Here is a 21,980-nt window from a genome sequence, read left to right on the forward strand (position 1 = left end):
AGTATTTCTAGGTAGTCTGCCAAAACATAAGTATTATTAATATATTTATGTCCATTTAATTGTGCTTATTATCTTTCCAATGGAAGATATTGTTCCTTTTAAAATTTTTTAAAAATCTTTTTTAAATCTTTTAAAAATATTTTTATAAAAAATATTGTTCCTTCCTACATAGTGTTTAATCCTTTACTATTTAATAGTACATGTTTATATTTGCATGATATGTCATGTTTTTTGATAGAAAGAACTATACATAGTTCTAGGTAATAAATTTAAAATAAAAGTATTTGATAATTGGAAAGCATTGAATACTATATTCCTTATCTTCTCCCCAGAAGAGAAGATATCCCTAACTGCCTCCACCCTGACCTAATTTTCAAGCTGCCTCATTTTGCTGGTACCATTGATTCATTTACAGTTTACAGATTAATGCCCATTCAGGGTTGGCTTTTATAGATTTGTTAGAAATTGGTTTCTTCATTTTTTTGTTTATAACTTAGGTATTTTTTTATATTGGTTGTAGAGAAATCCATCAGTTAAAAAATCACTTGTTTTCTGTTTTATTTAATGTATGGTCTAACATTGACCCAATAATTGGCATATGAACGATTATTGCAATTAAGTATAAGATGGTAGAATATACAGTTTTATATAAAATAGGTCTTCTAAAAGGTTCAATTTGTATGTTTTTACTGTATCCCTTTTGTATGCCCACAGATACAACAGACATGCAAGAGAATGGACTCAGAAATATGCAATGTAAAAACAAAAAAAATTTTCATATATACCAGAGTACTGTAAAATCTAGGTTTTTTTCAACATTAGCAGTAAATTGAGCACTGTTTACTGTTTCATTGTACCATGAAATCTTTGATTTTTATCCATTTTACATGTATTTCTGAAGCAAGACAGACTTCCAAAAATACCCTTAAGACTGTGATGAGAGCATTTGTCATTTTGTATGCATTGAGAAAGACATTTATTATGGTTTTTAAGATACTTGGACATCTGCATCTTCAGCTTACAAGATCTGCAGTGCATCTGAAAAGCAACCAAATTATTTTTTGCTGAAACTAGATGTTTTTACATGAGAAATACTGTATGTGTTGTCTAAGATGTTATCAGTTTTATAAATCTGTATTCAGATTTCATTCTTTGTTAGCTCACTTTATAATTTGTATTTTTTTACTGTATAGACTAAATATATTCTATGTACATGTACCTAAACTCGTTACCTTTTTCCTGTGAACAGTATTGAAAAAACCCAACAACTGGTAATTAAATGAATTAACTGTCTGTCTCCCTTGTTTTAGGGTATTCTGTAGATTGAGTGCAGATTTCTTAAACCTGAAATGATCTTTACACTGTAATTCTCAGTATCCTGATTATGGAGAAACACTTGTTTTGATTTTGTTATACTTGACTTAACTTTATTGCAATGTGAATTAATTGCACTGCTAAGTAGGAAGATGTGTAACTTTTATTTGTTGCTATTCACATTTGAATTTTTTTTTCTGTATAGGCAATATTATATTGACATCTTTTACAGATATTAATGTAGCTTTTTCCATATAAATAAAATGCTTTTTCTACTATTTGTCTTGATTACTTAAATAAATAAATTATCTATAAGGATAAAAACTATAAAATTTTGCATGAAAATTAATTCCAAATTGTGGGAATGAGGTCTGTTGTGTTTAGCATTAATTGCCATTGATTTTAAAAATTCTATTTCTTTAGGTTTGTATCTGTTTACTGTATTAAAAGTCTAGAGGATGATATACATTGGTCCCTTGTTATAGAAGAGAATTTAGAATACGCTGAGGTTTGTTTTGGATCACAGTTTAAATGGATTATTTACTAAAGTACTGTGATGAGTATAAGGCAGTGTCACCCACATTGACGAAAGTATAGACCTGAAAAATACATTAGTTTAATTCATTAAAATGCCCCTCTAGATGAAATGGACATTGTATTTCTTAACATTTTAAAAGCTAGAATTTTTATCATTTGGTGTCATCACAGTTTGAAAGAGGACATCCATTTTTTACTAAAGATGTTATAAAGAAAATTCTAAAATGATGCTTTCCTCTGTTTTTATAAATTTCCAGTTAAAAAGTGATTTAAATAAACAGGTTATCTTTGCAGATTTTAAAGAAAGCTAGAAAGTTTAATGTTTTAACTTGAAAAAAATACATTTCTAATTATTTAGCATGCTTACCAAACTTGAGTGTGTGTCATTTTTAAGAAGAGTTGTAGCTCTTTGGATTATTGCAGTAGCTGTGTAAGTGTACAAGAATCTGATTGATGTAGTCATTAGCGAAGCATTTAAATCACTTAAGTATTTTATCATGGATCATTATTATTAAAGCACAAAATAACCTGTTGTTAGAAAATGTGTTTTTATAAATGAATGTAAAAATAATTAAATGAATTGTGAAGTGGATGTTTAAGAAAATAGAGGCTTAAAAAGTACTATTAAGTAATGTCTTGAAACAGACATATCATGAAAAACACTGCTTTACTACCTATATGATTATAAGCTACATTCACCCAGAATTTGAACACTCAACATCATTAGATTTCAGTATTTAGTGTATTTTGATAGTAAAGGATTTTGTTTCTTGAATATCTTCCACTTTTTTAAAACTTTGATTTGTGTGGCATTTATTTTTGGAAGTGGCTTTTTTTTTCTTTATTAAAGTTTTTGAAAGTCGTCTAACTCTTGTTTGCCTTTGCTTACATCTGAATTATACGACCAGATTCTGGAAGAGTGAACACAAGTTACCATAATTAAATAAAAACCTTAAGAGTTCAACAGTGACATAATGATTAGCCAGGTCACCATTTTGGTTATGTTGTTTTTGCTTAATTCTGACAAAGAGTGCATCAATTACCTTGTACAACTGCAAGTTCAAAGCAGGGAACTTCCTCCATGGATTAACCATTAATTTAGGGACTGCTTTGGAGTGAGGAAAATGAATAGTCTTTGGAGATTTAGGATTTTAACCTTTTGAAGTCTTGGGTGGTCCAAGACAGTTGGAAATCATATTCAAATTGGATTCTGGACACTTGTAACTGCCACATATAGTAAATCAGTAATACAAGTTGTAAGGGTAACCTGACTTGCATCCCCCAACTAAAAAGCATGTGGTTCCTGCGGTACAGGCTTTACACCTACCTATGTAAACCATATATGATTATTCATTTTTGCTTTAAGTTATCCCCTTGTCCCCATCCTTAAACTATTTAAGGAAAGTGAAAAATTTACTTTGTAGATCAACTACTTATAAATTGCAAAGGATCATAAGGCATCAGGTGAGAAAGAAACACAGAAACAAGAGGAACCCTGAAAGTTAATATTCAAAAGAGTAACTTTTAAAAAAACTTGAAAAAAATGTCACGTAGTTTTTCATTTCTTTTATTACTTTATCACAGTGATCTGTTTATCTTTGTATATGATTCAGTCATTGATGTTATGCAGGATCCTGCTCTCACAGTTCTGTATTTTTAAGATGGAAAGATTGGGGATATTAATTTTCCTCTTAGATTAAAAGAGATTGTTGGTCATAAAAGAGATTGTTGGTTTGATAGAGTATCCTACTCTATCAAAGTAGGATTTTCAAAAAATGTTTGCTTAAAACAGAGGCTTAAATGCAATTCATTAGCCCTAAAGGATAATGCAGGTCATTTGTGAAAGTTCTCATTAAAAAAAAATTTTTTTTATTATGTTTATTTAATTTGAGAGAGACAGAGTGTGAGTGGGGGAGGGGCAGAGAGAGGGAGACAGAATCCAAGCAGGCTCCAGGCTCTGAGCCGTCAGAATAGACCCTACACGGGCTCGAACTCAAAAGCCGGGAGATCATGACCTGAGCTGAAGTCTGACACTTAACCGACTGAGCCACCAAACACCCCTAAAGTTCTCTCTTTTTTTTTTTTAACGTTTATCTATTTTTGAGAGACAGAGAACGAGCAGGGGAGGAACAGAGGGAGACACAGAATCCAAAGTAGGCTCCAGGCTTTGAGCTGTCAGCACAGCCTGACGCGGGGCTCGCACCCACGAACTGTGAGGTCATAACCTGAGCAGAAATCAGTTGCTCAACCGACTGAGCCACCCAGGTGCCCCGTTCTCATTTTTTTAATAGTGCTTCTCTAATAGTTCTAATAGTTGCACAGATGAGAGAAGATTCATCTGATTTCACTTGTAAAAATTGCTATGTATAGATAACTAGTCGTGTGTGTGTGTGTGCGTTGAGTGATGTTGGCAAACTTCCTACACAATTGATGTGCTTTCACCAGTTTTTTCAGTAGTAGTGACAATTAAAATTTGTGGACAGCTGATGTTTTTGGTTGTAGAAATAATCTAGTGTAAAAGTATCTTCAGGACAACCTAAGTGTTAAATCACTTAGTTGTATTATATTACATTTAAATTTCTGCTGCCATTATCCTGTTATATATAAGAATGTAGTTTTAAATTATAAATGAATAGGAGGAGGGAATATTCACCTAAAACTATTAGCATTTGGAGGCATTTTTATACAATAAGATATATTTCTTTAAAAACTTACTTTAGCACTCTATTAGGTTCTACTTGTAGAGGAAGGGATGTGCCTTTTTTACCTCAGGAGGAAGTTGCCTTTATTATTCTGAGTTATGCTTTCCCCATATAATTTATTTGTGTGACGATCTCTTTAGTGCAAAGGATCACGATGAGCTGTGTATGAAATACAGTATTGTAAATTCTTAATATACATATTATGAGAAACAGTTGTGACACCACTTGTGTTAGCACTTCTGACCCACTCATTTTAGCAGTCCCGTGAGCACCCACACAGTCAACGTGTCAATGTAATTCATAAGACTAAGCATGTGATCATACTCCTACCTAAAATTTATTATAGTGACACAGTGAAGATACACAGCTGGATCAGAAAGAGGAAAAGACTAGAGTCTAGAGGAATCCATGTGCAGGCTTCCTATGCTGTCCTTGAAGGGGCCACATTGAGTGCACTCCCTCCAACAATGCATTAATCTGGGCACACTGTTTCTCCCCAGGGAAACCTGTTTAAAATTCAAAGTCCAGGGTTTTTATTGGAGACTAAATCATATAGGCACATTTTGCCCTCCAAAATCCTAATCTCCCAAAAGAAAAGCAAGTATTCACCATAAATCATATTGTTTTTTTAAACAGTCTTAGGCTAGCACAGCCTATACAACCTTTGCACATAAAGAAAATTTCAAAACCAAGTTCTAGATGCCTGCTGAGGGTCAATCTTGTAAGCAAGCCCTTCTAAAGATCAGGCCTGCACCGTTTGTTGGAAAGACTTTTCTTTCCCTTTGAATGGTCATGGTACTCTTGTTGAAAATCAACTAGACACAGGTTTATTTCTGGACTCTATATTCTACAGATCTACATGCTTTATGTTAGTACCATACTATATTAATTACTGTAGCTTTGTAGTAACTTCTGAAATCAGGAATTATGGGTCTTCCAAATTTGTTCTTTTGTGATAGTTTGACTCTTCATGTCCCTTGTGATTCCAAATGCATCTCAGGGTCAGCTTTTCCACTTCTGCTGAGATTTTAATTGGGATTGTATTGAATCTATAGAGAGGTTTTAGTAAAGACAGCTTTTCTGGTTATTTATTGTTGAATGACAAATAACCCCAAATTAAGTAGTGTAAAGGAAAAACCTTTTTTATTATGCTCATGGATTCTGTTGGTAAGGATTTGGGATGGGGCACAGTAGGGATGGCTTATCTATTCCATGATACTTAGGCCTCAGTTGGGGGCAACTAGGGACTGGAGGCTTAAACCATCAGGAGGTTTCTTCACTCAGATGTTGGCATCTGGACAAGTATTGTCTACTAGAGCACTTATTAAAAGACTTCCTATGTGACTTGAGCTTCTCACAATATGGCAGCTCAGCTCTAAGAGGGAGCATCTGGGGAGCAGTGTTCCAAGAGAACAGGAGAAAGCTGCATGACCTTTTATGATCTAACCTTTGAAGTTACAGTGTCACTTCTGCTGTACTTCATTGGTTGAAGCAGTTATAAGCCCTCTCAAAGGGGAGGTGACATAGACTCCTACCTTTCCATGAGAAAATCTGGGGTCACTACCATATCTTATGAATTCCTCCATTCCATGAATATATATTCATGTTTAATGGTTGAATGTTTTATAGTTCTATGCGTAGAGGTATTGCATATTTTTCACTGGATTTATTCCTAGTATCTGATTTTTAAAATGTATTAAAATGTTTCTCATTTTCTATGTTCTTACTGTATAGAGATCAATTTATAATATTTTCCTTGCATCTGGCAACCTTGTTCAATTCCTTTTTAATGGTTTGTAGAATTTTAAGGTTTTCTGCAATTATATTTATGTAACCTGTCAATAGTGATAACTTCCTCATTTCTAATATATATATGTCTCTTATTTCCTTTTCTTTCCTTGTTGCATTAGCTATGACCTCCAGTACCATGCTGAATAAAAATGATGACAGCAAGCATCCTTTCTTGATTTCTGAGGGAATGCTTTCATCTTTTCAGTATTAAGTATGGTGTCTGTTTATTACTAAATTACCATCTATTGCTAATTTATGGATAATTTTTACCACTGTTGAGTTACATGTTAAGTTTTATTGAGTACTTTTTCTACATCAATCAAGATTATTATTGTGCTTTTTATCCCTTTTCTCAATGTAGTATGAATTACATTAACTGATGTTCAAATGTTAAGTTATCTCTACATTTCTGGACTAAACCCCCTTTGAGATGCATTATCCTCTTCTAAAACCCCTGACTTCTGGTGGGAGCTAGATGACGGCATAGGAGGAGGACCCTAGGCTTGGCTCATCCTCAAACACAGCTAGATAACTATCAAATAATGCTGAATATCTAAGATTGACCTGAGGACTGACAGAACAAACTGCACAACTAGACAGAGAGAAGAGGTCAGCCACAGGAAGGAAGTGGGAGAAGAAACAAATTGTAAGTGCTGCGGAGGGGAGGGAGCCCTGGTCGAGGAGAAAGGCAAGACAGAATGGAGTGCACAGGGATATGCATAAGGAGAACACCTCCCCAAAGCCAGTGGCTGGGAAAACGAGAGGCACTGATATTTTCATGAGTTTTTGCAACCACTGGGGTCAAAGACTGGAGTTTCAGACGTCAGCAGGTTTGGCTGGGATAGATCACTGAAGGTGTTGCCCTGCTCCAGGAGAGAAGGCATGCAAGCAACCTCAGGGCAGAGGGCATGATCTGAAGATCTCCTAAGGTGCGCGGGAAGAGAATGTTTGCTCTGCTTGGAGTGCATCTGTGAGAGGTAGCATTCACAGAGAAGCCTCTCCTGGGACCAAAGAATGAGGGGGGCACCATTTCCCTCCCCTGCCCCTCAGAATAGGTGCAGAGACCTGCTGAGGACCACTAACCCAGATACTGGCTGTTTAGTCTGCTTTGTTCCAAATCCCATACCCCTGAACTTGAGTGCCACTGCCCTTGTTGGTCAAACCTGCATCAGTTGCAGCATGGTGAGACCCACCCCCAGAAGACTAGTGCAAGTATCCCTGCCCTTCAAGGACCCTAAAGTTTGGAGTTATAAAGTCACCAGGCTTGGCTGGGATAGAGCCCAAAGTGCACTGTTCTGCTTCAGGTGGGCAAGCAACCCAGAAGACAGACAGCATGAAAACAATGATCTGAAAAATGCCTGGGATGCAGGAGGGGAAATTATTCACTCTTCTGGGAGTGCTTCCCTGAGAGCAAGAAGCATGGGCTCCCCTCTAGGGGACAAAGCAGCTGGCTGGTGCCATTTCCCTTCCCCACCCCTCAGCATCAACCAACTTCAATAAACAGCACAACACCAACACTGGTTGCCTAACTGGCTTACAGCAAGTCCTGCCCTGCTGTGCTCTGCTGATACTGCTTTTTTTCAGGCAAATGTGCCTAGGGACTAGAGCAGCAGGCCCCTTCTCCAGAAGAATAGAACAAACCATGCATGCACCTTGCCTACCACCATAGAGTTCTACAAGCTTCAGTTCTAGTGGAATTATCATCAGGTCTCATTTAACAAGGAGACCATAGTACCCCTAGTTAAAACTCATCATACTCTGGCCAAGGTCCAAAAATACCCACTCCCGGCAAGAAGAACCTCTGCATATGACTGACCTGAGGAACAGGCTGCCAAAACACATCAGCAGAGTGCACACAGCACACATCAGACATTCTCTGAAGCACCAGGCCCTGGACACTATATGACCCCTTCTTTATAAAGACATCATTCTCAGGAGCAAGAAACACAAAATGCCACAATGGAGGAATTCATCCCAAAAGAAAGAACAAGAAAATGTCAGGGCCAAGGATCTAAGTGAAACAGATATAAGTAATATGCCTGATGGAGAATTTAAAGCAACAATCATAAGAATACTTGCTGGGCTTGAGAAAAGCATGGAAAACATCAGAGAGACCCTTACTGCAGAGATAGAATTAAAACAGAAAAGAAAAATGCAATAGCTGAGATTCAAAACAGATGGACATAATAAATACAAGCATGGAAGAAGTGGAGGAATGAATAAGTAATATAGAAGATAGAATTATGAAAAATAATAAAGCTGAACAAAAGAGATAAAGAAGAATGATGGATCACAAGAGTAGAGTAAGGGAACTCTGACTCCATCAAGCATAATAACATTTGTATCATAGGAGTCCCAGAACAAGCAGAAAAGGGGGGCAGAAGGTTTATTTGAAAAAATAATAGCAGAAAACTTCCCTAATTTGGGGGAGGAAACAGATATCCAAATCCAGGATGCACAGAGAACTCCCATCGTGATCAACAAAAGCAGGCCAACACCAAGACATATCATACTTAAATTTTCAAAATATAGTGATAAAGAAAAGATCCTAAAGCAGCAAGACAAAAGAAGTCCCTAACTTACAAGGAAGGACCCATAAGGCTAGGTGCAGATCTCTCCATAGAAACTAGGAAAGCCAGAAGTGAGTGGCATGATATATCTAACATGCTGAATGGGGGAAATCTATAGCCAAGAATACTCGATCCAGGAAGTCTATTATTCAGAATAGAAGGAGAGATAGTTTCCCAGAAAAACAAAAACTAAAGGAGTTCTTGACCACTAAACCAGTCCTACAAGAAATATTAAAGCGGACTAATTGAATGGGAAGGAAAGACCAAGAGTGACAAAGACTAGAAAAGAACAAAGAAAATCTCCAGAAACAACAAAACAACAAGTAATAAAATGGCACTAAATACACATCTACCAATAATTACTCAATGTAAATGGACTAAATGTTCAAATTAAAAGACAAGGGTATCATATTGGATAGAAAACAAGACCCATCTATATACTGCCTACAAGAGACACATTTTAGACCTAAAGACACCTGCAGATTGAAAGTGAGGGCATAGAGAAACACTTACCATTCAAGTGGATGTCAAAAGAAAGCCAGAGTAGTAATACTTACATCAGACAAACTAGATTTTAAAACAAAGACTATATAATAAGAGATGAAGAAGCGCACTATATCATAATAAAGGGGACTATCCAACAAGATTCTAACAATTGTAAATATTTATGCTACCAACTTGAGAGCATCCAAATATGTTAAATAATTAGTAACAAACATAAAGCAACTCATAGATAATAATACAATAATAGGAGACTTCAATAGCCATCTTACAACAATGATACATGATGTAAACAGAAAATCAACAAGGAAACAGGGCTTTGAATGAGACACTCAACCAGATGGACTTAACAGATATATTCAGAACAATTCATCCTAAAACAGCATAATATACATTCTTTTCAAGTGCACATGGGATGTCCTCCAGAATAGATCACATACTAAGTCAAAAATCAGACTTCAACAAGGACAAAAAGATGGAGATGATACCATGCGTATTTTCTGACCACAATGTTATGAAAATTGAAGTCAACCACAAAAAAAATTGGAAAGACCACACATACATGGAGCTTAAACAACATGCTACTAAAGAATGAATGGGTCAACTAGGAAATTAAAGAAGAAATAAAAAAAAAATACATGGACACAAATGAAAATGAAAACACGATGGTCCTAAGGGTTGCAGCAAGGGGGTCATAAGAGGGAAGCATATAGCAATACAGTCCTACATCAATAAGCAAGAAAAATCTCAAATAACCTAAACTTACAACTAAAGAAGCTAGAAAAAAAGCACCAAATGAAGCCTAAAACCAGCAGAATAAGGGAAATAATAAAGATTAGAGCAGAAATAAATGATAACGAAACTACTTAAAAAAAAAAAAACAACAGAACAGATCAATGAAACCAGGAGCTGATTCTTTGAAAAAATAAAATTGATAACCTCCTAGCCAGACTTATCAAAAAGAAAAGATCACAAATGAGAGAGGAGAAACAACAACCAACACCACAGAGATCTGAACAATTATAAGAGAATATTATGAAAAATTATATGTCAACATATTGGGCAATGTAGAAGAAATGGATAAATTCCTAGAAACATATAAATTACAAAAACTGAAACAGGAAGAGATAGAAAATATGAACAGATCAAAAATCTCCCAACAAACAAAAGTCCAGGACCAGATGGCTTCACAGGGGAATTCTTCCAAACATTTGAAGAAGAGTCAATGCTGGGGCATGTATCTGGCTCAGTCAGTGGAGCATGTGACTCTTGAATTTGAGGTTATGAGTTTGAGCCCCATGTTGGGTGTAGAGATTACTTAAAAATAAGATCTTTAAAAATAAATAAAATTAATTATAGCTAGCTAGCTAGATGATAGATAGATAGATAGATAGATAGATAGATAGATAGATAAATAGATAGATAGGAGTTAATACCTATTCTTTCAAACTATTCCAGAAAGTAGACATGGAAGAAAAACTTCCAAAGTCATTCTAGAGGCCAACATTATACTGAGTCCAAAATCAGACAGAGACCCCACTAAAACAAAGAGAATTATAGGCCAATATCCCTGATGAACACAGATGCAAAAATTCTAAACAAAATACTAGCAAATCAATCCAATAGTACATTAAAATAATCATTCACCATGATCAAGTGGGATTTATTCCTGGTTTGCGAGGGTGGTTCAATATTCACTAATCAATCAATGTGATATACCACATTAAGAAAAGAAAAGAACCATATGATCCTCTCAATGGATGCAGAAATATTTGGCAAAGTACAACATCCATTCATGACAGAAATCCTCAAAAAAGTAGAGAAAAAGGGAACATACCTCAACATAATAAAGGTCACATATGAAAAACCCATCCTCAGTGGGGAAAAACAGAGCTCTTCCTCTATTGTCAGGAACAACACAGGGATGCCCACTCTTTATTTAACACAGTACTGGAAGTCTTAGCCTCAGCAATCAGACAACACAAAGAAAAGTCATCCAAATCAGCAAGGAAGAAGTCAAACTTTTACTATTTGCAGATGACATTTGCAGAAAATCCAAAGACTTCACAAAATAATTGCTAGAACTGATAAACGAATTCACTAAAGTCACAGGACACATTCAATATCCAGAAATCAGTTGCATTTCTATACACCAATAGCGAGCAGCAGGAGAAATCAAGAAATAAATCCCACTTACAACTGCACCAAAAACCTTAAGATACTTTGGAATAAACCTAGCCAAAGAGATAAAAGATCTGTATTCTGAAAACTATAAAATACTGATAAAAGGAATTGGAAATGACACAAAAAAGAAATGGGAAAATATTCTATGCTCACGGATTGGAAGAACAAATATTGTTAAAATGCCTATACTATCCAAAGCAATCTATACATCTAATGCAATCCCTATCAAAATACCACCAGCATTTTCTCAGAGTTAGAACAAATAATCCCAAAATTTATATGGAACCACAAAAGATCCCAAATAGCCAAAGCAATCTTGAAAAAAAAAAAGCTGGAGGCTTCACAATTTTGGACTTCAAGTTATATTACAAAGCTGTAGTGATCAAGGAAGTATGGTATTGGCACATAAACAGACACATAGGTCAATGGAACAGAATAGAAAACCCAAAAATGAACCCATAACTTTATGGCCAACTCATCTTCAACAAAGCAGGAAAGATTATCCATGGACAAAAGACAGTCTCTTCAACAAATGGTGTTGAGAAAACTGGATGACGACATGCAAAAGAATGAAACTAGACCACTTTTTTACACCATACACAAAAATAAATTCAAAATGGATGAAAGACCTCAAGGTCTTTGGTGATCTATGAGCTTCATGAACTTGGAAATCCAAATATCCCCAGATTTAGAAATTTCTCAGCAATTATTTCTTTAAGCTTTCTTCCCCTTCTCCTTCTCTTCTCCTTTTGGAACTTCGATAATTTTCAGAATGTTTCTTCGTATGATATCCCATAGATTATGTAGGCTTTCTTCATTCTTTTCCATTGTTTTTATTGTGGTTGTTGTTCATCTAAATAACATCAAAGGTCTTGTCTTCTGACTCACAGGTTCTTTCTTCTGTTTGTTCATTATGATGTTGATGCTCTCCATAGCATTTTGCATTTCATTCATTGAATTCTTCAGTTCCAGAATTTGTTTTAGTCTTTTATGATTTTTATCTCTTTGTTAAACTGCTCATTTTTTTCATGTATTGTTTTCTGATCTTGTTGAATTGTCTTTGTGTGCGCATGTGTGTTTTGTGGGGGGGGGAGAGAGAGGGAGAGGCGGGCAGTGGTGGGGGGGAGAGAGAGAGAGAGAGAGAGAGAGAGAGAGAATCTTAAGCAGGCTCCATGCCCAGCATAGAGCCCAACTTGGGGCATGTTCTCACGACCATGAGATCGGGACCCGAGCTGAAATCAAGAATCGGACACTTAACTGACTGAGCCACCCAGGTGCCACCCCCCTTTTTTGTAGCTCATTCAGTTTCCTTAAAATAGCTATTTGAATTCTTTACCAGGTAAATTGCAGATCTCTATGTTTTGGGGATCATCAGTTCCTGGATGATTATTGTGATCCTTGGTGGCATTGTTTTCCTTGATTTTTTTAATGTTCCTCAAAGTTTTGCATTGCCACCTTCACATCTGACATAGTACCTCCTCTAGTCTTTACTAACTACCTTCAGGAGAGAAATAACTTCCATCAGCCCTGCTAGGGATTCTGAGGCTTTCTTAGATTATGGATATACCTGTTCCATGCTTCTTGCTCCCTCTTGTGGCAGAGTTCTTAAACTTATATGCCTTATCTTGATTCTGTAATGCACCAGGTTGAGTGCTTGATAGCTTCTGTTTTGTTTTCCCAAAGGTGGCGTTAAAGCTCAAGTTTGTGGTCTCTCTTTGGCCTGTAGATTCCACGTGGTTCTCCATGAGTGCTCACTAGCCATATGTCAAAGTTTGCTCTTACTGCTGTCATCAGAAGTGCACACAGGAAGTTGGACACAGGGCATAAATTTGTGTGTGTAGTGTGTGTGTGTGTTGCAACAAGGGCTGGGGGGTGCCCATGGCAGTTGAGAAGATCCATGGGTGAGGCATCCCTAGAGCTGATGGGCTGGTTTCTTGATGGAGTCCACAACACCATTGGTAATACTCACATTCCTTTAATGCCCTCTGAGAATCCTATCTGACACTCCCTCAGCCTCTTCCTACTCCCCAGTCCTGAAGTTTATGATTCAGTGTTCTGGAATGAGCTCCTTTAACAGTGTTCTACACAGCTGGGGAAGTGGATTGCTCACTCACATACTGTCACTTTCCCTTGTTGGAGAAAGTGTGGGCTCAGATTTCTCTTGGCCTTATGCTGTGCTGTCTTAAGAAAGAGGTGATGACTCTGTTCCTCTTACCTTTTCCAATGTGTCAAAACTTTTTGTTTGTTTGCTTTTTTGCTGAAAGTTTTTTTCTGGAAACCTGGACTTCTACAATGACTCTTTTGGCCTTGATTGTCTAAGGCAGTGTTTTGCAGGGACTCCTAGACTGTGGCTTAGAGGGGCTGGAGTGGTTCACAGGCCACTGCAGTGTCCACAGCTGACACTAAGGTCAATATGCCTATTACCCATCACACAGGTGGGTGGAACTCCTCCCAAATCCCTTGGCAAATAGTGCTAGATTCCACAGCTCCCACCTAGGCACTTGTATTCATGGATGGATGTCAAATTGTTGGGGACACAGATGAGGGATGTCTTATTCAGCCATAATGCTGACATCACTCCACCCCCAGTGTGTATCTTTATAATTGCCCTTACCATGCTATATTATCAGTATCATTAACTGTTAAATACTTTGTGTTTTCCACTTTTTACTCCCTGGCACTTAGCACAATTATCTAGCACATAAGATTTCAATTATTAATTGAATAAATAAATAAATAAATAAATTAGGCAACAGAAGATACTTGGAATTTTTAATGGCATATTTAAATGGGGAAGGCATTAATTAAGATAAGTGAAACCAAGCAAAGATAATAAAGTAGAAGTAGAAATAAGAGAAATAAATAGTGGCCTTGGAGGTCTGTGTGTAATTAATGAGAGAAAAGATTAGGCGGAGAAGGCAGATCTACTGGATGTGAAACCTTGATTTGATAGCCTATAAAAAGTCAGTGTAAGTTTTTAGCCAGAAAACTTATGTAATAAGAGCATTTGTTTAGGGATATTTATTTACCACAGTATAGGATTTAAATTGGAACAGTCTGTCATACCAGAATCCTCAAAGTCATTCTTGGCTTGCTGGTTGTACTGAGAAATGCCTTTGGATTTTGAGTTGTAGCAGCATGCTAGTTCAGAATTTCAATCTCTTTCCTGGATTATAGCAATAATCTCCTCACTCCTCTTTTTTAAAGTTTCCTCATTCCCATCACCTTCTGTGCTCCTACCAAAGAGATTTATCTAAAAACAAGTTTAACCTACCTAAAAAGTTGTTTATCTTTTGCTAACAAACTCCTTAGCATATTACACACAGACCTTCACAACCTTTTGGATTTGTGTCATATAACTCCTTTCTACATACATACAGATTTTTAAAGTACACCATGCTCTCATGTATATCTGTGACTTGAAAATTACTGTTTCCTTTTTCTGAAATGCACCTCCACCCTTCCCGACTTGGAAAAAACAGTTCAAATGTCACCTGCTTTATGAAGCCATCCCCTCCTCCCCCAGGGAGATTTAAACAGATGGATAATGCCTTAGTCATCTTTGTATTTTTAAAAGTTATTGCAGTATTTTAAAAAATATTATAAAAGATTAATATTACTGTTATATTTTGGGAAAAAATGTAAATCAATACAGATTTATATACAGTAAAAAGTGAGTACCATCTACACACTCATGCAATTCTCAGGTATAATCACCAGTAAGCCCAATTTTGTGTGTATTATTTTGCATACTTTTTAATGCATTCACACACATGTGGATGTATGTGCATAGTCAAAAAAAATTCAAGCCTAAATGTTTTTGAATGAATGAGTGAATAAAGGAGCTTAAGATGTTATTATTATTTTTAATGTTTACTCACTTTTGAGAGATGGAGAGAGACAAGCATGAGTGGGGTAGGGGGAAAGAGAGAGGGAGACACAGAATCTGAAGCGGGCTCCAGGCTCTGAATTGTCAGCACAGAGCCCAACGCAGGGCTCGAACCCACAGACTGCAAGATGTTATTTTAACAGTCTACTCATTAGTTAAAGAAGTCAAGAAAGCCTTTAAGGGGATAGAAAAGAACAGTATATGAGTATTGAAAAAATAAACTACTGTAACTTGATGACTCACTAGCTTATATTGTCCTTACATACAATAAAATATAATTTCAAAGTTGCAAACTATGGATTCATAGGTGGAAATTTTTAATAAGATGCAACAAGAACAAGAATCCTTCCTCTCTCTCTCTCTCTGAATACCAGTTTTTATGTCTGTATAATACAAAGAATTCCAACTTGTAGGATTTTGAATGATTAGAGATAATGTATTAAAATGTTTGGCACATACCAGAGGGGAGGTGAGTGGGGGGTTGGGTTAAATAAGTGATGGGGATTAAGGAGTGCTCTTGTTGTGAATTTATTTATTTATTTATTTATTTATTTATTTATTTATTTATTTATTTTATGTTAAACAGAGAGTCAGTGAGTGTGAGCAGGGGAGAGGGGCAGAGGAGAAAGGGAGAGAATATTAAGCAGGTAGAGAGCCTGACACGAGGCTCAATCCCATGACCCTGGGATCATGACCTGAGCGGAAATCAAGAGTCAGGTGCTCAACCAACCAAGTCACCCACGCACCCTAGGAGTGCACTTGTTGTGATAAGCACAGGATGTTGTATGGAAGTGTTCAATTGCTATAGTGTACACTTGAAGCCAATATAATACTGTATGTTTACTAACCGGAATTAAAATAAAAACTTAAAAAAAGTATGTAAATAGCCAAGAAATAAAACATTTGGCACATATTTGAGCAATAAATTATAATTTGAATCGATCAGGTTTTTATAATAATGTGAGGGCAAATACTCTAAGTTATCCTGTTTATTAATAGCATTATTCCATCGATATAATCATTCTGTATTTCTTCCATTCTTTATGTCAGCTTTCAGGAATATCCAGCAATATGAATTTGAGTTTTATAATTTGCATAAAATTATAGCTATCCTGTTTTACTTGTCCTACCTCCTGCTGACTCATAGAATCAACTTTAAAATAGAAAAGCTATATTTATTTTGCATAATGCTGCCACAGCAATGGCTAAAAATAACTTTGATATGCTGTTAATAATTAAGGGTGCATCTACACTTTGCTCTACTTGAGAAATAATTTATAAACCAATTTGGATATCTGGAAACTGTTAATATGCAATAGATCTTTCTTTCTAATTTTTCTCTCCCTTCTATCCTTTTGTATACTATTTTAAGGCAAACTCAAGTGTGGTCATAATAGACACTAAGTAAATGAAAATGTATTTAAAACATTTTTTTTCAATGTTTATTTATTTTTAAGACAGAGAGAGTGTGAGTGAGGGAGTGGCAGAGAAAGAAGACACAGAATCTGAAGCAGGTTCCAGACTCTGACCTGCCAGCACAGAGCCCCATGTGGGGCTCAAACCCAAGAACTGTGAGATCACAACCTGAGCTGAAGTTGGATGTTTAACGGACTGAGCCACCCAGGCGCCCCAAATGGAAATTTTTTGAAGGAAAAACTTACATACACAGTTTTCTACTGTAACTAATTAAAATCTTGATTTGTAGAAAAGATAAGCTTTTTCCCTCTTGCTGCATTAAATTGTTATACTTTTATAATTTTCATGTGTTGTTGCTTTGTTTTCCTAATCAGAGTGAACCTCCTTGGGACAGGAACAATGTCTTATACTTATTGTGTTACTTCCAATACCTATGCAGGGCTATTTAATTGAGTAAATTGTCTTTACATGTGGTGTTTACAGTATAATCTTATTTCTTATTTCTACATTTACTTATGAGTTCAGAATGCATCTATTCCTTGTGCTAAACCTATCAGGTGATTGCTCTTATTTTAGTGAGTTTATTTATTCATTATAATTATAAAAGCAAAACTGCTTTCTTTTAGGAATATTTTTTCTTTGAGTGATATCACTGTATCTAACTCCATTATTCAGTAGGGAATTATCTTGGTCTCTGTTGCTATTTATTGCTGCTGCTATTTATTGTTGCTATCTTCAACTTTACCAAGTATCAATAAACCATGATCATTATTTTCATATATATTTTCCAAAATTTTACATGGTTCCTATCTCCACACATAACTGTCCCTTCTATTGGCAGCTGCTATTTTCTAACAGGTAGTTGCTATTTTCTACAAGGCCAAATTTGCATATAGGTAATTTGTGCAGATACAAATCTTTTTACATTTTCTTTCTTGCTCTTCCTCCCTTCCTTCCTCTTACCCATCTGTCATGCTTAATATACTATGCTAGGTACTACAACTGATAAGTGACAGGAAGAAGTATAAGACTTGATCTTGTCTTCAAGAGCTTACCATCTATTGAGGAAAAAAAAAAAAAAACATCTGCACATAAAAAAAGGTTAAACACCAGAGCAGTATATCTCACAAGTAAATAATACAAGCTCACACACTATAGAAGATTCAAAGAAGATATTTGGGGCTGGAATAATGTATGTTGAATGAGTCTGAGGGATAGTCTTATACAATGGGGGAAGCATTAAGACAATGAATTGGAAGACCAGGTTTTCACATTCACAACTTACTAATTAGTGTATGTAATTTAATAGAGACAGAAAATGACAAAGTAATGACAGGTTTGTGATGCAAATCTGACTTTGGGGAAAATTCATACTATACCTATAATTATTTAAAAGCTAATAATAATTGTTATGAGTAATATAAGGATAATTATAGCCACTGTTTGTTGACCCTCTTACTATGTCCCAGGGACTCTGTTAAGAACTTTTTGTACATTTTCTAATTTAATCTTTGTAATAATCCAAAGAATCAAACATTATTATCCCCATTTCACAGAAGGGAAAACTCTGGGTCACAGAAATGGTCATTTGGCAAGGTCACTCAGCTAGTAAATAACAAAAGCAGGATTCAAACCTAGATCTAACTTCTGAGTCTGTGTTCTTATCCAGTAATTTCCATAACTTTGGCACATCACACAACATGCAATGGTAAACTCAGAGCCAAATGAAGTGGTTTCAGTCAGAAGAAATAGATGTTTAAATAATAAATTATTTTTAAGCAAGGGTGGGTGAAGTGAGAAATGAAGCTATAGGGGAAACAAAAAAGCCAGTTCATGGAGGACTTGTATGCCATGTATGAGAACTTAAACTTGATACCATGGGCAATCAGAAGCCACTGAAGGTTTCAAATATAGAAGCATGATCATTGCCTGGCATGGAGTCTGTCTTAATAAACAAGGGAATAAATGAGATTTGCCTTTTAGAAAGACTGACTTGGTGACAGAGTGGAATATGATTAGGAGGGAAGTAAGCCTGAAAGTAGGAAAAGTACTTGTAAGAGTTTGGAAAAAGATGTCAGAGCCTGAACCAGTGAGTGGCACATAGGAGCTGGCTGGTACTGGCCTGGACAATCAATTATATATATCTTTTCCCAACCTCAGGAGTAATGATACCAAGTTGGTAGTTTGAAATCAGCCATGGTAGGAGTGTCTATATCACAGACCTCAGCAAACACAAATTAGGGCTTTCTTTTTGAGACCTGACTTACCAACATATTACTGTCCTGAACAAAAGCAGCAGCAATTGGACTGGAGAAGAAGGGATACTTACTACAGGGGTTAATGAGGTAGAATCATCAACACTTATCATTAGCTGGTTGATGGGGGAGAAGTTATGTCACCAGCTAGACCCCTGACCTTTACTGCTCACCTGCTAGTACCTACTGACTTTTGTCCCACATTTTTCCTTAAGCTCTTCTTTCTAGCTTCTCTCTTAATTCAGGCAAAAGACACAAGGGGAAGGAAACCGAAACTACCCCTCAAGCAATGACAACTGCCTGGGCAAAGAGTTCAGTCAGCCCAGACTAATTTGAGATTAACCCCAACTCACACCTGCACAGATGGACCATGGAATGACTGACAGTTACCTTTACCTCATTATAATACTAAAATCTCCATCCAAGGAGGAACACAAATCTCATTTACATACGATGTATGTATAGGCATGTTTCTTTAAGGTGCACGCACGACCTTATGCCCACCTCTACATACAATGACAAAGCTTCCCTATCTAAATATTCATCCTAACCCTAAATAAAAGGAACTCATTCACCCTTGCTCAGAGAGTCATAGCTTTGGAAGTTTATTCCCCATCATCTCCTTATTTGCTGCAAATAAAAGTTTACTTTGTGTCACAATTCCATCTAGTATAGTTTCTATCTGTGACTCGCCAAAGACCAAACTCATGTTAGTTCAGTTACAATGTCAATGGGAGATATTATAAAATGATTTATCAAGTTATTAGCTTGGATGATTCAAATGGGATACAGGTGCTTCTTAAGAAGAGAAGTTGTTCAAAACAGGAGAAAGATAGTGAATTCTGTTAATGAAAAATTGAAGTATCTGTGAGACATGATGGTAAAAATGTCCAGAAGACAGTGTTTATGTAGATTTGGGACTAAAATGGATTCAATATAAGATATGGGAACCATGAGGATATAACTGATAGCTGAAGTCATGGGAGTAGATAAACTTTTAAAACAAAATAAAAGAACAGAACCCTAGGAAGGGCTGTGGTAAGTCTTCATGTTTCATAAGTGAAACTCAAAGATAGTTTGAGTAAGCAGGTAGAATTATATTTTCTTTGTAAATGTTGCATTTGGAATAAAATTTTGCTGCAATGTAAATGACTGTTAAGGAATATTGGTATTTGCTGAAAACAAATATTATAGAACAGATTTATAAGACCTTTACAGTAAGATCAAAATGACACTCTAAAAAAACAAAAAGATTTTTTAAATATCCAAAAGAAGTTTTGTGGGAAATCAAATAGCTATGTCTTGGTTAAGGAGATTATAGGGAATGCATTACACTGCTTTCTGGCCCTGCTGAAAACAGCTGACCAGTATCTAGTTAGTGCATATTTAGGGGTTGGGTCTTTCCTGTGCTCATGAATTCCTTAGACCATGTTATCTATGGAATATCTTATCTTGTTCTCCACCCTGCTTTCTGCATCTGCTCTTTGGTGGTCTTGGGAATGCCTTGTTTTTTGTGCACACTTTCTATAGATCTTACTGGCACATAGCCAAAGACATATTGTGCAATGTTCTCCCTATAATATATGCTTAATATATACAGGAGTTGGAGATCATGTCGGGGAGATTTCCCTTAGCCTCCCTCTCATCTCTCTTGACTTGCATGGAGTCTTGAGTAATCTTTTCTGCTGAACCCACAATTGATGATAGGCTAAACCTGCAATTGGTGACCCCAATGTGATAAGCCGAACCTGCAATAGTTTTTTTAGCAAATAACCGAAAGAACAAAAATATTCTAGAAAATATAGAGAAAACAAATTATTTCAGAACCCAGCTGAAATGTTATAAGGAAGCATATTCTATACTTACCTCTGCCTTGGCAGTGCATTATAATTGTTTATTTCCTTCTGTCAGACTTTATGGGGAGTGGGGGAATATTGTGTCTTTTACCTAAGTTTGGGGCCTTGTACGTAGTTATGTAATCAGGAAAAAAAAGCTGTTTTTCCATGTCAAGATGAGAAGTTTGAACAGATGACCTGGAAAGTTCCTTTCAACCCTGAGAGACTAAGAAAAGGGAGTAGTGATAGTTGTTTACATACCACTTAAAAGTGGGCTTTTCCTTTGTTGCATCAAGGGCCAATGTTTCAAAGCTACAGAAAGCAGTTGACTCTCAGCTTAATATTACAGTGGTAAGAATTTTCTAACAAATATAGCTACCCAATAGAGGCTGTTTCAGAAGGAAATAATTGGAATATAAAAGCTGATCCTTATATACGTTTAGTTTAGGTCTTCCCAATCTTTTTCATGTCATTGCCGACACAGAAAATGGTTATACAGCATATCGATCAATATCTCAAGGCATATTTGTCACACTTTCTCAGGACTTCGAAAGAACTAATCTAGTCTAACATCCTCATCTGCGATGAGGGAAAGTGAGTTTTAGGGAATGCTACATTTCCGGATCAAGACTTTAACGTTAATAATGGGAATAGAGTCTTTGCATGACTAATCAGCCAAAGTTTCCTCCCTACTAATTAAGCAGGGTTGGATGTCAGGGTTGAAGACTGGGTCTGGGATAGTTGCAGTGGAGGGGACGAGGGTCTAGTTCAGTATTGCTTTAAATGTGGTCCTATGACCACTGGCATCAGAAATTGTTAAACAATGAGGAACCTGTTGAAAACAGAGTCACGGGCCTCACAGATATACTGAATCAGGCACTGCAGCAAGTCCAGGAAATCTGCATTTTTAGGTTTGAAACGTGCCCCACTTCCCCCGCCCATCAGTGTTTTGGATACTGAGCTTCAGTTGGGGCCTGAACTCAGCG

General features: G+C 36.3%; 1 protein-coding gene across 4 annotated transcripts in view; it reads left to right on the forward strand.

Annotated features, from left to right (window-relative positions):
• Positions 1-2,626, forward strand: part of UBE2D1 (ubiquitin conjugating enzyme E2 D1) — a 30,100-nt gene extending 27,474 nt beyond the window's left edge. The window contains exon 7 of one of the 4 annotated variants that reach the window (XM_047825552.1): positions 693-2,626. In XM_047825552.1, the coding sequence (XP_047681508.1) occupies positions 693-798 (106 nt within the window). In that variant the 3' untranslated portion in view covers positions 799-2,626. Of the gene's footprint in view, positions 1-332 lie in introns of all 4 variants that reach the window. The other 3 variants (XM_047825550.1, XM_047825553.1, XM_047825551.1) reach the window with 3 other exon arrangements.
• The last annotated feature ends 19,354 nt before the right edge of the window (positions 2,627-21,980 follow it).

The sequence above is a fragment of the Prionailurus viverrinus genome, chromosome D2 (assembly GCF_022837055.1).
Source record: "Prionailurus viverrinus isolate Anna chromosome D2, UM_Priviv_1.0, whole genome shotgun sequence".
Taxonomy (NCBI): domain Eukaryota; kingdom Metazoa; phylum Chordata; class Mammalia; order Carnivora; family Felidae; genus Prionailurus; species Prionailurus viverrinus.